This window comes from Nerophis ophidion, linkage group LG12 (genome assembly GCF_033978795.1).
Source record: "Nerophis ophidion isolate RoL-2023_Sa linkage group LG12, RoL_Noph_v1.0, whole genome shotgun sequence".
NCBI classification, from domain to species: Eukaryota; Metazoa; Chordata; class Actinopteri; order Syngnathiformes; family Syngnathidae; genus Nerophis; species Nerophis ophidion.
Genome location: NC_084622.1, coordinates 58,496,933 through 58,515,312, shown reverse-complemented (window position 1 = coordinate 58,515,312; position 18,380 = coordinate 58,496,933). Strand labels below are relative to the sequence as shown.

At 41.1% G+C, this 18,380-nt stretch overlaps 1 protein-coding gene across 3 annotated transcripts in view; it reads right to left on the bottom strand.

Annotated features, from left to right (window-relative positions):
• hipk2 (homeodomain interacting protein kinase 2) overlaps nucleotides 1–18,380 on the bottom strand; it is a 352,565-nt gene that overhangs the window by 34,353 nt on the left and 299,832 nt on the right. For 2 of the 3 annotated variants that reach the window (XM_061917853.1, XM_061917855.1), the window contains exon 10: nucleotides 8,894–9,029. In XM_061917853.1, the coding sequence (XP_061773837.1) occupies nucleotides 8,894–9,029 (136 nt within the window). The remainder of the gene's footprint in view (nucleotides 1–8,893; nucleotides 9,030–18,380) is intronic. The other variant, XM_061917854.1, reaches the window with a different exon arrangement.

Here is an 18,380-nt window from a genome sequence, read left to right as displayed (position 1 = left end):
GCAGCAATGACGCCGTGCAAGAGGTCTGACTAGTGCAGTTTACCGAGGCTGAAAGAAAAAAAAGCCTTTTTGCCATCTGGAGATTTTAGAGAAGATTTTTTTTTGCCTGTTTTAAGAAATTTGCAGACTCGTTATTCATGTGTCTTGCTCCTGTTTCTTTTGATGATACACTTTCAATCTGGTTGTAATCTACTCTTTATTTTATGCTGCCCTTTTTTTTACTGCAGCTGTTTCAAATACTGTAATATTGTGCATGATTTGTTATACATTGTATATATCATAATATAATATAATATAATGTAATATAATATATCAATATATATTGGCAACACTAAATGGTCCCTAGTGTGTGAATGTGAGTGTGAATGTTGTCTGTCTATCAGTGTTGGCCTTGTGATGAGGTGGTGACTTGTCCAGGGTGTACCCCGCCTTCCGCCTGATTGTAGCTGAGATGGGCGCCAGCACCCCCCGCGACCCCAAAAGGGAATAAGCGGTAGAAAATGGATGGATGGAATATATATTACATACCTTATATATAATATGTAAATATTACTTATATGTTATATTGCTACTATGGTACATTTTTTGTCTACTTTATCGGATTAATGATTCCCGGGCGCGGCCACCACTGCTGCTCACTGCTCCCCTCACCTCCCAGGGTTTTATCAAGGGTGATGGGTCAAATGCAGAGAATAATTTTGCTACACCTAGTGTGTGTGTGTGTGTGTGTGTGACAATCATGGGTACTTTAACTTAACTTTTTGTTTTCGCTTTCTTTGTGTGCATTATCCTTTCCATCCTTTGTAACTGAGATTCTGTGTGCAACAATTTCCCTTGTGGATCATTAAAGTTTGTCTAAGTCTAAGTCTAATGCACCAGTGGAATATCAGAATATTTTTCCCCCTGTCTATCAATTTTGCTCAGGAGTGATTTTCTATAAGTGTGCGTCAAATGATTACATATTTTAACAGGTTAATCACACTTTTTCATTTTGACTATGTGCAATTAATTAAAGTATATTATCCATCCATCCATTTCTACCGCTTGATCCCTTTGGGGTCGCAGGGGGCTCTGGTGCCTATCTCAGCTACAATCGGGTGGAAGGTGGTATACACCCTGGACAAGTTGCCACCTCATGGCAGGGCCAACACAGATAGACGGACAACATTCACACACTAGGGCCAATTTAGTGTTGCCAATCAACCTATCCCCAGGTGCATGTCTTTGGAAGTGGGAGGAAGCCGGAGTACCCGGAAGGAACCCACGCATTCACGGGGAGAACATGCAAACTCCACACAGAAAGATCCCGAGCCTGGATTTGAACCCAGGACTGCAGGACCTTCGTATTGTGAGGCAGACGCACTAACCCCTCTTCCACCGTGAAGCCCGCAGTATATTATATGCATAATTTAAGTTTTGGATTTTGCGATAGAGTAATTAGCACTTCAACTTCCAGGTGATATATGTGCTTTTATCTCCTGCAATCATGTTTTACAAAATATTGACTACATTATTTGTTTCATAATGAATAGTTCGGTTTATGGGCTTCACGGTGGCAGAGGGGTTAGTGCGTCTGCCTCACAATACGAAGGTCCTGCAGTCCTGGGTTCAAATCCAGGCCCGGGATCTTTCTGTGTGGAGTTTGCATGTTCTCCCCGTGAATGCGTGGGTTCCCTCCGGGTACTCCGGCTTCCTCCCACTTCCAAAGACATGCACCTGGGGATAGGTTGATTGGCAACACTAAATTGGCCCTAGTGTGTGAATGTTGTCTGTCTATCTGTGTTGGCCCTGTGATGAGGTGGCAACTTGTCCAGGGTGTACTACGCCCTCTGCCCAAACGCAGCTGAGATAGGCTCCAGCACCCCCCGTGACCCCAAAAAGGGACAAGCGGTAAAAAATGGATGGATGGATGGCATTTAAAATGTTGGTGTTTTTTGCTTTAGTGCAGTCTACACTTATCTCTTATGTGTGACTGCCATCTACTGGTCACACTTATCATTTCACCATGTACCAAATAAAATAGCTTTGAGGTCGGTAAGCACAACCAAAATCATTCCATTCTGTGTGGAGTTTGCATGTTCTCCCCGTGAATGCGTGGGTTCCCTCCGGGTACTCCGGCTTCCTCCCACTTCCAAAGACATGCACCTGGGGATAGGTTGATTGGCAACACTAAATTGGCCCTAGTGTGTGAATGTTGTCTGTCTATCTGTGTTGGCCCTGCGATGAGGTGGCGACTTGTCCAGGGTGTACCCCGCCTTCCGCCCGATTGTAGCTGAGATAGGCGCCAGCGCCGCCCGCGACCCCGAAAGGGAATAAGCGGTAGAAAATGGATGGATGAATAGTTTGGGGTTTTGTGTATTAGTTTCTACAGACTTTGGTGAATATATGCCTGGAAGTAGAAATATACTTGCTGTTTTGTGTCAGTTTTGTTTTGTTAAAATTTCATTTGATAAACATTTGTACACGTTTGCTCTGCTAATTTCTGTTAGCCTGTCAATGAGCCGTCCATTGTACGTTAGCATTAAGCTGGCGGCATTGGAGCCAACCTTAATCCGGTATAAATAAATAGCTTTTTTTTCAGTTTACAACAAACTATATTGTTGATTTAACATGATTCCTACAATTATGTGCACTTCATATGGATATTGATGCGCTTTCCTTTATGTGCTTAATTTTACCGTAACTTAATTGTGGAGACTTTCAATAAACAACCCCGGGTTGTGTTTTTCCCTCTCTCATTTAAAAGACCGTTTACATACCGTATTTTCGGAGTATCAGTCGCTCCGGGGTATAAGTCGCATTGGCCAAAAATGCATAATAAAGAAGAAGAAAAAAACATATATAAGTCACATTTTTTGGGGTAAATTTATTTGATAAAACAAAACACCAAGAATAGACATTTGAAAGGCAATTTAAAATAAATAAAGAATAGTGAACAACAGGCTGAATAAGTGTACGTTATATGAGGCATAAATAACCAACTGAGAAGGTGTCTGGTATGTTAACGTAACCAGAGGTGGGTAGTAACGCGCTACATTTACTTGAGTAACTTTTGGGATAAATTGTACTTCTACGAGTAGTTTTTATGCGACTTACTTTTACTTTTACTTGAGTATATTTATAGAGAAGAAACGCTACTTTTACTCCGCGCCATTTATCTACATTCAGCTCGCTACTCGCTACTTTTGTTTATCGATCTGTTAATGTTTGTTTTGTTTTATGACAGAGCTTCAAAGTAGAATCTGAGCATGCCTGCGTTTCACCAATCACATGCAGTCACTGGTGACGTTGGACCAATCAAACAGAGCCAGGCGGTCACATGACCCGATTTATACAAGTTGAAAAACTTATTGGGGTGTTACCATTTAGTGGTCAATTGTGCGGAATATATACTGTACTGTGCAATCTACTAATACAAGTTTCAATCAATCAATCAAAAGTGTAAAGGAAAAAAAGACACTTTTTATTTCAACCGTACTTCCCGTCAAAAGCCTAAAGACTGATCGCACAGTTCCTGTCTTCACAATAAAAGTGCCGCTCCATCGCGCCTGCGCTAACAAAATAAGAGTCTCCGAAAGCCAGAGCATACAAGCTAGCAAACAAGCTAGCAAGCTACGGCGTTTGCCGCCAATGTATTTCTTGTAAAGTGTATAAAAACGAATATGGAAGCTGGACAAATAAGATGCCAAAAACCAACGACTTTCATGTGGTATTAGACAGAAAAGAGGAACTTTTTTTTCCTCCATTTGAAAACGTGGACGTCTGATTCCAATCAATGCAAGTCATCAGAATCAGGTAATACACCAACTTATATTCTTGTCTTCATGAAAGATAGGAATCTATGTGTTAAACATGCATGTTTATTCATTAAAACACCTTTAACATGTCAACAAAAACGGCAAAATAATTATAAATGATATACTGAATATATAAATGTATGTATACATTTTAACGGTTTATGTGTGGAGGCGTTCCCTTCAAATATATGTAGATGATTTGTGTGTGTATGTATGATATGTGTGTGTATAAATGATATGTGTGTGTATGTATATGTATATGTATATATGAAGTAGATCACCTCGACTTGGTCATTTATTAAGTAATTGATAAACGTTGAAAAACTTATTGGGGTGTTACCATTTAGTGGTCAGTTGTACGGAATATGTACTGTACTGTGCAATCTACTAATACAAGTTTTAATCAATCAATCAAATCAATGAATGCCTACTGAGCCTATGGTGCTGTTAAGTTATTGTGGCTCAATGTGCCATTTTTTAAATTTTATTTTAATGTACTATTATTTAATATATATTATTGTTTTACTTGCTTAAGATATTTGTGGCTCTGAATTTGCTCATTGCTATTTTTATGTTTTTGTGCATTACTTGTTGCCGTAATCATTAAACAAACAGGTTACTCATCAGTTACTCAGTACTTGAGTAGTTTTTTCACAACATACTTTTTACTTTTACTCAAGTAAATATTTGGGTGACTACTCCTTACTTTTACTTGAGTAATACATCTTAAAATAACAGTACTCTTACTTGAGTACAATTTCTGGCTACTCTACCCACCTCTGAACGTAACATATTATGGTAAGAGTCATTCAAATAACTATAACATATAGAACATGCTATACCTTTACCAAAGAATCTGTCACTCCTAATCGCTAATTCCGATGAAATATTACACGTCTAGTCTCTTACGTGAATGAGCTAAATAATATCATTTGATATTTTTTACGGTAATGTGTTAATAATTTCACACATAGGTCACTCCTGAGTATAAGTCGCACCCCCGGCCAAACTATGAAAAAAACTGTGCCTTCTAGTCTGAAAAATACGGCATTTGGGAAACTAAATTCCAACATTCATGGAGGGCAGAACAACATATGTTAATATGTTGTTGATAACTCCTCTGGCAGGGGGCTCCCCTCGTCTCTTTTAATGCACAGCATAGGACACATAATAAGAGTGGTCCTCAGGTCCTGTTGATCAGGGGCAGTAGCTCCACAGCCACAGATCCACTATTAACCACTAATATCACAGTCCAAATGAAAGCTTGTTCCCATAGGAACCATAAACTGTTAATAATGTTTTCCTCCTCTCCAAGGTTCTCCTAGTCATCATTGTCACCAATGTCCCACTGGGTGTGAGTTTTCCTTGCCCTTATGTGGGCCTACCGAGGATGTCGTAGTGGTTTGTGCAGCCCTTTGAGACACTAGTGATTTAGGGCTATATAAGTAAACATTGATTGATTGACAAAAGTGTATATTATATATACTATTATACATATAGTATTTATATAGGTGTGTGTGTGTGTGTGTGTGATGGATATGTGTGTATTTTGGGTATATGCATGTGTGTATGTATGTGATTGTGTGTGTATATGTATATATGTATATATAAATTGTATATGTGTGTGTATATATGTGTGTGTACATATGTATATATGTAAGTGTGTGTGAATTTAAATGTATTTTATATAGACAATATATAGCAGCAACCACTGAATTGAATTATATTATATATATTATTGTATTATATATTGTATATATATATATTGTATATGTATAGGGGTGGGACCTAAGAAGTTTACTTCTTCCCACTCCCTTTTGAGCCAATCTTGACATCTACAAAAGATTAGTCACATGTTATGTTTCCAATGTAGGTGTAAAAATAATGTATCTATATATTTCTTTTGTATTTTATTTCATTCTCTTGTTTTGTTTGCATGGCTCAAAATAAACCATTCATTCATTCAATAAACCAGCGGTGTACAAAGTGCAGCCTGTGTTACATTGTACTCATAAAATAAGCAGAAAACAATTGAAAAATAGAGCAAAATGATATAATATATGAATGTTAGTACTAATGATTAATAACTCAAATTTTGTTATTATTATTACGGCGTGGCGCAGTGGAAGAGTGGCCGTGCGCAACCCGAGGGTCCCTGGTTCAAATCCCACCTAGTACCAACCTCGTCACGTCCGTTGTGTCCTGAGCAAGACACTTCACCCTTGCTCCTGATGGGTGCTGGTTAGCGCCTTGCATGGCAGCTCCCTCCATCAGTGTGTGAATGTGTGTGTGAATGGGTAAATGTGGAAGTAGTGTCAAAGCCCTTTGAGTACCTTGAAGGTAGAAAAGCGCTATACAAGTACAACCCATTTATCATTTATCATTATGACAATTTTTAAGCCTATCTAAGGAAAATATATGCATCATTAAGGATTATTCTAAGTTTATATTGTCATATTGGCAGCGCCAAGGCCACACCCCCATTCCTAGCCATAAGTATATTGACAATATGCGGAAAACACGGCACTTTGTATGTTTACATGCAATAAACAAAATATTATTGAAAGGATTTAATTGAAACTAGCATGTTAAAACACATGTGAAACACCTCAATCAGTGTTTTAACGTTTTAAAGATGCGATTGACATATCTAGAAAAACTCCATCCATCCATTTTTCTACCGCTTGTCCCGTTCAGGGTCGCCTATCACAACCACAATCAGACACCTTGGACAAGTCGCCACCTCATCGCTACAAATTACATGTTTAACCTTCCTCTTGTGTTAGCTTTCTGTTACCATCTCTTATGTTAACGGGTCGCTTTTGACCCATGTCTTAAATCAGCTGTAAAATACACTAAAAACAATTATCTATCATCCAATTTGTTTCTCATCTCTTGGTTACCTCGTTAGGTTTCCTTATCCATGAAAATATTGGTTTTAATATTTTTGGTGTGGGCCATTGGGCCTTTTTTTTGTCAGTATACCCCTCGATTTCAATTGGAAAAAATGGTAAAACAAACCTCAAGAGAGTCGTATAAATAAAAAAAAAAGGTTGTTGTGTTACCTGACCATTACTGAGGGGTATTAGAACACACCTCTTAAATAAATTAGTTGTATTTATTTTTTTCATTTTAATAATTTTCGATACTGTCGATCATAATATTTTATTAGAACGTATCAAAACACGAATTGGTATGTCAGACTTAGCCCTGTCTTGGTTTAACTCTTATCTCACTGATAGGATGCAGTGCGTCTCCCATAACAATGTGACCTCGGACTACGTTAAGATAACGTGTGGAGTTCCCCAGGGTTCGGTCCTTGGCCCTGCACTCTTCAGCATCTACATGCTGCCGCTAGGTGACATCATACGCAAATACGGTGTTAGCTTTCACTGTTATGCTGATGACACCCAACTCTACATGCCCCTAAAGCTGACCAACACGCCGGATTGTAGTCAGCTGGAGGCGTGTCTTAATGAAATTAAACAATGGATGTCCGCTAACTTTTTGCAACTCAACGCCAAAAAAACGGAAATGCTGATTATCGGTCCTGCTAGACACCGAACTCTATTTAATAATACAACTCTAACATTTGACAACCAAACAATTAAACAAGGCGACACGGTAAAGAATCTGGGTATTATCTTCGACCCAACTCTCTCCTTTGAGGCACACATTAAAAGCGTTACTAAAACGGCCTTCTTTCATCTCCGCAATATCGCTAAAATTCGCTCCATTCTGTCCCGGTCTAGCTCCATCCTATCTTGCCGATTGTATTGTACCATATGTCCCGGCAAGAAATCTGCGTTCAAAGGACTCCGGCTTATTAGTGATCCCCAAAGCCCAACAAAAGTCTGCGGGCTGTAGAGCTTTTTCATTTCGGGCTCCAGTACTCTGGAATGCCCTCCCGGTAACAGTTCGAGATGCTACCTCAGTAGAAGCATTTAAGTCTCACCTTAAAACTCATTTGTATGCTCTAGCCTTTAAATAGACTCCCTTTTTAGACCAGTTGATCTGCCGTTTCTTTTCTTTTTCTCCTATGTCCCACTCTCCTTTGTGGAGGGAATCCGGTCCGATCCGGTGGCCATGTACTGCTCGCCTGTGTATCGGCTGGGGACATCTCTAAGCTGCTGATCAGCCTCCTCTTGGGATGGTTTCCTGCTGGCTCCGCTGTGAACGGGACTCTCGCTGCTGTGTCTTGGATCCTCTTTGGACTGGACTCTCGCGACTGTGTTGGATCCATTATGGATTGATCTTTCACAGTATCATGTTCTCATAGTCATCATTGTCACCGACGTCCCACTGGGTGTGAGTTTTCCTTGCCCTTATGTGGGCCTACCGAGGATGTCGTAGTGGTTTGTGCAGCCCTTTGAGACACTAGTGATTTAGGGCTATATAAGTAAACATTGATTGATTGATTGATTGATAATTTTAACATAGTAACAACTCTATACTGAATTGACCTCAAATGTCTGGACATTTTTGTTTTTAAATGCATAAAAGAACCACATAAATTTTGTTTGTTTTTGTACTGGATAACAAGGTAAAATGAGAATCCACTAAAGCTCACATGATTGGGAGAGGAGCTGGCCGTCAGTGTGTTCAGTTGTGGCTCTACTTAGTGCTTTATAGTCTTATTTTTAGAACTGGGTCGAAACCGACCCTAACAACACCAAGGTCATAATTTCAACCAGAGCATTTTATAATTTAGTGAAACAAAAAAAACAAGTTTTATTTTGTTGAAAGAGGTTCCTGACAAAGTCAAAAAGCCTTGATGCATAAAAATACAATTATGTGGTTCTTTTATGCATTTAAAAACTAAAACGGGTCGGTGCCGACCCTAACACAAGACGAAGGTTAAATGCCAGAATTTTTTTTTTTCAAACTTTACAAAAGCCCAGGGGCCTCCCTGCGCTTGAGTCCCCGGTACAACATCTCCACTGTTTTATATTTATTTGTTACAATAAAAACATATAGATTGTATTGATTAACCTGAAGTTTGACACATTTTCAAACTTTCCAAGTCTAACCACAGCAGACACACACAAGGTCAAGGCAGGCCGGGCAGTTGAAAGCAAGGGAAAGGTGTTATTTACCTCCAGCTGGCGAGAGGCTGTGTGCTGCTCATGGATTCCGGGATGACGGCGGCGTGCTGGACCGAGGTGTGAGTGAGCTGCTGCCAGGCTGGGGGCAGCAGGATCTGCTGGGTGCCGCTGGGCCAAGCCTGCTGAGGTCGGACAAGACGCAGGAGGGGTACAAACAAGGGGAGTTAGATCGAAAGTATGGATGGAAAAGACAGACACTAACCTTGTGAATCGTTGAAAGCTAACAATGACAAATGAATGCATGATTAGTCTGAGGTTGTGATCAATTATACTCTCATAGCTGGGGTTTGATATACATTGCAGATTTGGTTTGTATTGTGCTTTACGGATTTATTTTTTTATCCGCAGAAGAGGACACTGTTTAGGACAGGCCTGGGATAATTTTTTGATGCAGGGGGCCAAAGTTGTAGAGAAAATGTTTCCGAGGGGTCGGTATATCTGATTTTTAGCAACACTAATACAAAACCTCACAATAATGTTTGATTGATTAGAGCGTTTTCCGTTCGGGCTCCAGTACTCTGGAATGCCCTCCCGGTAACAGTTCGAGATGCTACCTCAGTAGAAGCATTTAAACTCATCTGTATACTCTAGCCTTTAAATAGACCTCCTTTTTAGACCAGTTGATCTGCCGCTTCTTTTCTTTCTCCTATGTCCCCCCCTCCCTTGTGGAGGGGGTCCGGTCCGGTGGCCATTGCATGAAGTACTGGCTGTCCAGAGTCGAGACCCAGGATGGACCGCTCGCCTGTATCGGTTGGGGACATCTCTACGCTGCTGATCCGCCTCCGCTTGAGATGGTTTCCTGTGGACGGGACTCTCGCTGCTGTCTTGGATCCGCTTTGAACTGAACTCTCGCGGCTGTGTTGGAGCCACTATGGATTGAACTTTCACAGTATCATGTTAGACCCGCTAGAGGGAGGGGGGTTGCCCACATCTGAGGTCCTCTCCAAGGTTTCTCATAGTCAGCATGTTCACTGGCGTCCCACTGGATGTGAATTCTCCCTGCCTACTGGGTGTGAGTTTTCCTTGCCCTTTTGTGGGTTCTTCCGAGGATGTTGTAGTCGTAATGATTTGTGCAGTCCTTTGAGACATTTGTGATTTGGGGCTATATAAATAAACATTGATTGATTGATTGATTTCTAAAAAGCTTATGACAGACCGCCTTAAACAACAGAATGGATTTTTTTGATTTTTTTTACTGAATGAGACACCCAGTATGTACATGAAAATAAACAATGCGGGATTTACAATGTCTCTGCTTAGGCTGCTGCCCCCCCGACCCGACCTCGGATAAGCGGAAGAAGATGGATGGATTTACAATGTTGCCATATTTTTCGACTATAAGTCGCAGTTGTTTTCATAGTTTGGCCGGGGGTGCGACTTATACTCAGGAGCGACTTATGAGTGAAATTATTAACACATTACCGTAAAATATCAAATAATATTATTTAGCTCATTCACGTAAGAGACTAGACGTGGTTTAGTGGTAGAATTCTCGCATGCCACGAGGGAGGCCCGGGTTCGATTCTCGGCCAATGCAAGCAACTCTTTTACCATGAATTGATTAACTAGGTTGAAAAACTTATTTGGGTGTTACGATTTAGTGGTCAATTGTACGGAATATGTACTGTACTGTCCATCCATCTATCCATTTTCTACCGCTTATTCCCTTTTTGGGGTGGCGGGGGGCGCTGGCGCCTATCTCAGCTACAATCGGGTGGAAGGCGGGGTACACCCTGGACAAGTCGCCAGTACTGTACTGTGCAATCTACTTATAAAAGTTTCAATCAATCAATCAAAAACGTATAAGATCTCATGGGATTTAGCGATTAGAAGTGACAGATTGTTTGGTAAAGGTATAGCATGTTCTATATGTTATAGTTATTTGAATGACTCTTACCATAATATGTTACGTTAACATATTATCAGTTGGTTATTTATGCCTCATATAACGTACACTTATTCAGCCTGTTGTTCACTATTCTTTATTTATTTTAAATTGCCTTTCAAATGTCTATTCTTGGTGTTGGGTTTTATTAAATAAATTTCCCCAAAAAACACAACTTATACTCCAGTGCGACTTATATATGTTTTTCCCCCTTCTTTATTATACATTTTCGGCAGGTGCGACTTATACTCTGAAAAATACGGTAACTATGAACGATAAAACACTGAATATTAACAAAATATGAACGTCACACCCCCCTCTCGATCGACATATTTAACAAAATACAACAAAAATTATTTTAAAATAACTTTTATGGACAGAATTTCTAGGCGCAGCCAAGGCGTTGAGGGGTTCCGGTTTGGTAACCGCAGGATTAGGTCTCTGCTTTTTGCAGATGATGTGGTCCTGATGGCTTCATCTGACCGGGATCTTCAGCTCTCGCTGGATCGGTTCGCAGCCGAGTGTGAAGCGACCGGAATGAGAATCAGCACCTCCAAGTCCGAGTCCATGGTTCTCACCCGGAAAAGGGTGGAGTGCCATCTCCGGGTTGGGGAGGAGACCCTGCCCCAAGTGGAGGAGTTCAAGTACCTAGGAGTCTTGTTCACGAGTGAGGGAAGAGTGGATCGTGAGATCGACAGGCGGATCGGTGCGGCGTCTTCAGTAATGCGGACGTTGTACCGATCCGTTGTGGTGAAGAAGGAGCTGAGCCGGAAGGCAAAGCTCTCAATTTACCGGTCGATCTACGTTCCCATCCTCACCTATGGTCATGATCTTATCCGAAAGGATAAGATCACGGGTACAAGCGGCCCAAATGAGTTTGGGTCTCTCCCTTAGAGATAGGGTGAGAAGCTCTGCCATCCGGGAGGAACTCAAAGTAAAGCCGCTGCTCCTCCACATGGAGAGGAGCCAGATGAGGTGGTTCGGGCATCTGGTCAGGATGCCACCCGAACGCCTCCCTAGGGAGGTGTTTAGGGCACGTCCAACTGGTAGGAGGCCACAGGGAAGACCCAGGACACGTTGGGAAGACTATGTCTCCCGGCTGGCCTGGGAACACTTCGGGATCCCCCGGGAAGAGCTAGACGAAGTGGCTGGAGATAGGGAAGTCTGGGCTTCCCTGCTTAGGCTGCTGCCCCCGCGACCCGACCTCGGATAAGCGGAAGATGATGGATGGATGGATGGACAACAAAAATTCAACAAATACACCAAAATATGAACGCGAAGGGCAAAAAAAACCCCATCTACAATATGATATATCACGTAGGTTTAGAACTTTGCTGTAAAAATCTCCTTCTGTGTCTGTCTCTGACACCCTCATTTCAGACTGTCCGCTCTGGAAACACTCTGTGGAAACGCTCCCCACCCACACTGTTTGGTGCCTGCTGTGACTGAGATTACCATGGTAACCAGTAGGACTGCGATTCTTTGGGTGTCCCACGATTCGATAATATATCGATTTTTTCGATTCGATTCAATTCTCGATTCAAAAACGATATTTTTCCGATTCAAAATGATTCTGTATTCATTCAATACATAGATTTCAGCAGGATCTACCCCAGTCTGCTGACATGCTAGCAGAATAGTAGATTTAAAAAAAAAAAGCTTTGATAATTGCAAAGGACAATGTTTTATCAACTGATTGCAATAATGTACATTTGTTTTAACTACTAAACAAACCAAAAATATGACTTATTTTATCTTTGTGAAAACATTGGACACAGTGTGTTGTCCAGCTTATGAGATGCCATGCAAGTGTAAGCCACTGTGACACTATTGTTCTTTTTTTTTTACAAATGTCTAATGATAATGTCAATGATGTTACGACTGGTTGGCATGGTGATGCCAGATTGGTCCCTTTGTGGATGCGTCGGCATGAACACAGCAACGGTAAGTTTAAATGATTTATTACACTTAACAAAAACAGACTATGAACAAAAACACTGGAGCTAACAGACAAAAATAAACCAAGGGCGCTAGCATGAAAGCTAGGAATAGAAAATACAAAAACTATACTTGGCACGAAGCACACAAAAGTGTAAACAAAAAACATTCAGCATGAAAGCTGGAATATCGAGTGGCTTAGCATAAGAGCTAGCGAGAAAATACATACGGGTAGTAGACAGTCGTGAATGTTGCTCGAATGCAAATTAGAGTCCCAGAAAGAATAACGAAAAGGGACGGGCTTAAATAGGGGAGTAATCAAAAAGTGACAGGTGTGCAGAAACCGTGATTAGCAGGTGGGATCAATGAGCAACCATGGTGACTGACTAAACAGGAAGTAAGGGTGTAGAACAACAGTGATACAACAACTGGAAGTATAAACCATATGTGGTGATCCAAGTAGCGGATCGCAACAAATGAGGGATTTTTAATCACTGCTATGCTGAAATGATAACTAATATTGATACTGTTGTTGATAATAATCATTTTTGTTTCACTACTTTTGGTTTGTTCTGTGTGGTGTTTGTGTCTCCTCTCAATTGCTCTGTTTATTGCAGTTCTGAGTGTTGCTGGGTCAGGTTTGGTTTTGGAATTGGATTGCATTGTTATGGTATTTCTGTTTGTTGGATTAATAAGAAAAAAAAATTGGATTTAAAAAAAAAAAAGAGAATCGATTCTGAATCGCACAACGTATTCGAATCGATTTTTTCCCCACACCCATAGTAACTAATATATCATGCAAAAGCGCCTATTCCAACCATTGAAGTACTTTCTATAGTTCAAGACTTACGGTCATTTGAAAAAAATAATCACTGCACATCATAATGGCAGCTACAGTATCTTAAAGATCGAAAGAAAATATTTGGGAATGTCCGGCAGGCCAGATTGAAAAGCTCAACGGGCCGCAGCTCTGGTTTAGGAGGACAAAGTGAAGCAACACAATAAACTATGACTACGTTTACACTGCAGGCCAAAGTGGCCCAAATTGTTGTTTTTTTTCTGAAATTTTGTCCAGCTGACTGTTTACACTGCAAATAAAATGTGATCTTTTATCAGATTCCAGTAAAAACAGGCCCCCATGTGGCCTTGACGTCAGTCGCATGCACAATTCAACAACGTGAACAAAAAAAAAAAAAGGCCCTACCACGAGTTATACCAAAGGCTATAACGAGTCATACCAAAGACTATAAAAATGGGACCCATTACCTCCCTGCTTGGCACTCAGCATCAAGGGTTGGAATTGGGGGTTAAATCACCCAAAATTATTACCGGGCGCGGCCACCGCTGCTGCTCACTGCTCCCCTCACCTCCGAGGGGGTGATCAAGGGTGATGGGTCAAATGCAGAGAATAATTTTGCCACACCTAGTGTGTGTGTGGCAATCATTGGAACTTTAAGTTAACTTTTTATCCATACCATTTGACTTGTTTGTTTTTTAAGCAGATATTTTACTAGCATTGTCATCATTTAAAATGCTATAACATGCATGCAAAGAAAAATGTTCTTATAGTTGAAAACGACCTTATTTTTCGGACTATAAGGCACACTTAAAATCCTTCAATTTTCTCAAAAATCGATGTTGCGCCTTATAACCCGACGAGCCTAATGTATGGAATGATTTTGGTTGTGCTTACCGACCTTAAAGCTATTTTATTTGGTACATGGTGAAATGATAAGTGTGACCAGTAGATGGCAGTCACACATAAGAGATAAGTGTAGACTGCACTAAAGCAAAAAACACCAACATTTTAAATGCCATCCATCCATCCATTTTTTACCGCTTGTCCCTTTTTGGGGTCACGGGGGGTGCTGGAGCCTATCTCAGCTGCGTTTGGGCAGAAGGCGTAGTACACCCTGGACAAGTCGCCACCTCATCGCAGGGCCAACACAGATAGACAGACAACATTCACACTCACATTCACACACTAGGGACCATTTAGTGTTGCCAATCAACCTATCCCCAGGTGCATGTCTTTGGAGGTGGGAGGGGCCTATCCCCAGGTGCATGTCTTTGGAAGTGGGAGCAAGCCGGAGTACCTGGAGGGAACCCACACATTCACGGGGAGAACATGCAAACTCCACACAGAAAGATCCCGAGCCCGGGATTGAACCCTGACTACTCAGGACCTTCATATTGTGAGGCAGACGCACTAACCCCTCTGCATTGGTGATAATTTTCAGTCCATCAAGATAACAAAGTATATCAAAATCTAATTACATTATGTTATTTATATAGTTTGCTCATTTTCCTCGACTGGTGCACAAACATAATTTTTTTTTTTTTTTTTTTACACATGTAGCATCATCTTCAACAGGGGTAGAGAACCAATGGCTCTCGAGCCAGATGTGGCTCTTGATGACTGCATCTGGCTCTCAGATAAATCTTAGCTGACATTGCTTAAACACAATAAGTAATGAATAATTAGGCTGGGAATCACAATGTTAAAAATCCATCCATTCATCCATTTTCTACTGCTTGTCCCTTTTGGGGTCGCGGGGGGTGCATTTGGGCGGAAGGCAATGTACACCCTGGACAAGTCGCCACCCCATCGCAGGGCCAACACAAATAAACAGACAACATTCACACTCACATTCACACATTAGGGCCAATTTAGTGTTGCCAATCAACCTATCCCCAGGTGCATGTTTTTTTTTTGTTAAACATAACGTTCAAAATATATAAAACATTCTAATGCATTTTAATCCATCAATCCATTTTCTACCGCACCTGTTCAAGAAGTCGCATCAATGGTAAGAATTATTTTATTTATTATTGGTTAGCTTCAGAATGACAATGTTATTAAAAAAAGAGTAAGAGACATTGACAGAGCTTAAACCATTGTTACTATAACAATCTACAAGATTAATATAGGTTGCCTCTCTCTCTTCCCTTTCATCTTTCGGTATTCCTTCTTCTTTTTTCCTTTTTTTAATTTTTTAAATTATCTTTCTAGCTATCATTATGTATACGTATCATTGCATTTGAACAACTTTATTGTTGATAATAGAGGTCAACTATTGGTTTTATTCATTATCAATAGCACTATTTCTTATTGGTATTTGTATTGCTCCAGTTTTAGTGTAAAAATGCTCATTGTCATTACTATATTATTTATTTCACTAACTGCTTATTTGCTATCACTTTTACGATCATATTTGTACATAACGTATGTGCTGGTGTTGTTCTATTGTTGTTGTTGTTTTTGTTGTGTTTGCTGTTGTTGTTTTTGTCTCTCTGTCTAATCCCCTTCTTATCCTCCACAATTCCCCCCTCTGTCTTCCTTTTTTTTCTCTTTCTATCCCCTCCTGCTCCGGCCCGGCTGCACCAAATGATAATATAAATACATTTAATAAAGTCACATTCAAAAAAGACAACAAGAGAAGTATCTTACACTTCTCTTTTATAAAGTAAATCTGAACAGCCGATATGGGCATCTACATCAACTATATGAGTTGCCTGAGAAACTGGACAGGACAAAAAAAAAAAAAAAAAAAGAGTAAGAGACTTATTATACTCTAAAAATGTTGGTCTTACTTAAAAATGCACGCATTTAGTTGTATTCAGGGTTAAAAAATATTATATGGCTCTCATGGAAATACATTTTTAAATATTTGGCTTTCACGGCTCTCTCAGTCAAAAAGATTCCCGACCCCTGATCTACAATGATCAATCAATCAATCAATGTTTATTTATACAGCCCCAAATCATAAATGTCTCAAAGGACTGCACAAATCATTACGACTACAACATCCTCGGAAGAACCCACAAAAGGGCAAGGAAAACTCACACCCAGTGGGCAGGGAGATATACATGAGATATAGATGATACATAGAATTGCTATTGCGACATCTAGTGGACGCATTTAGAACAGCAGTTTCTTTCATTTAAAATTTCCGCTCATTTTTATACTTAGCAAACCCAACCCGCTGGCCGAATAAAACCTGTTTGACACCCCCGATGTAAGCAAATATGCCACAACGTACAACATCTCTGGTCCTCTGACAATCGCTATTTCTTCAGAATCAAAGTATAAATAAATAAGTAAATGGGTTGTACTTGTATAGCGCTTTTCTACCTTCAAGGTACTCAAAGCGCTTTGACACTACTTCCACATTCACACACACACTGATGGAGGGAGCTGCCATGCAAGGCGCCAACCAGCACCCATCAGGAGCAAGGGTGAAGTGTCTTGCTCAGGACGCAACGGACGTGACGAGGATGATTCTAGGTGGGATTTGAACCAGTGACCCTCGGGTTGCGCACGGCCACTCTTCCACTGCGCCACGCCGTCCCTAATAACACGGGTTATTAGGGACGTCCCTATATAACCGCATTCCCGTTTACACTGCAGTCCTATTGGAAAAGATCAGATTCCAACCGGATTCGGATTACCTCCTGATGGGCCCTGAATCTAATGAGAGAAAAAAATCTGATTTCAAGCACTTGGGAGCGTTTACACTCGCAAAAGTACCCGATCTGTGCCACTTGAGGGCAAAACAATCATTGGTGTGCAGTGTTTCCCTGAATATTCTGTACACCTTAGTGCGTCAATGTGTGTGTGTGTGTGTGTGTGTGTGTGTGTGTGTGTGTGTGTGTGATTGCACGCACGTGTGAGCTAGTCAGCGTGCGTGTCTAATAGTTTAATGCACTTCTATCGATTAGCACTTCATTGTCAGGGCTAACAAATTGTTCCATTAATACCATTTGCACATCTATTTACGACAGCATCAGTATGTGCCGCAGCACACAGACATTCAAACAAAGCCAACGAAAGAAACGTAGCATAAAGAACGAGAGCGAAGTGACGCCCAGAATGCAAAGCAGCAAACCTGCGCACAAATGGGACACATCCTCCCACGTGCTCGAGGGGGAAATGATGTGCAACTGCACGGATTCTGGCTGAGCAACATTTCCCTCTTAGACTCAAGTCTGTCGCTGCACACCGTCATCCAAGATGCACACTTTGGGTGGAGCAACCCTTAAATATGGGTGTTCCCACACCTATTCTCTCATCGGCTTAAGTACTTTGGTTCTTACGCGCCTCCAAGGCTGGAATTAGTCCAGCGCCCCTTGAAGGTGAACTATTGCAATAAGAAAAAAAAGATTACCGGTATAATGTGTGTGTATATATATATATATACATATATATATACCATCCATCCATTTTCTACCGCTTATTCCCTTTCGGGCGCCTATCTCAGCTACAATCGGGCGGAAGGCGGGGTACACCCTGGACAAGTCGCCACCTCATCGCAGAACCAACACAGAAAGACAGACAACATTCACACTCACATTCACACACTAGGGACCATTTAGTGTTGCCAATCAACCTATCCCCAGGTGCATGTCTTTGGAGGTGGGAGGGGCCCATCCCCAGGTGCATGTCTTTGGAAGTGGGAGGAAGCCGGAGTACCCGGAGGGAACCCACGCATTCACGGGGAGAACATGCAAACTCCACACAGAAAGATCCCGAGCCTGGATTTGAACCCAGGACTGCAGGTCCTTCGTATTGTGAGGCGGACGTATTAACCCCTCTACCACCGTGAAGCCCTATATATATAAAAATTTTTGCAAATAATCATTCACTTTAGAATT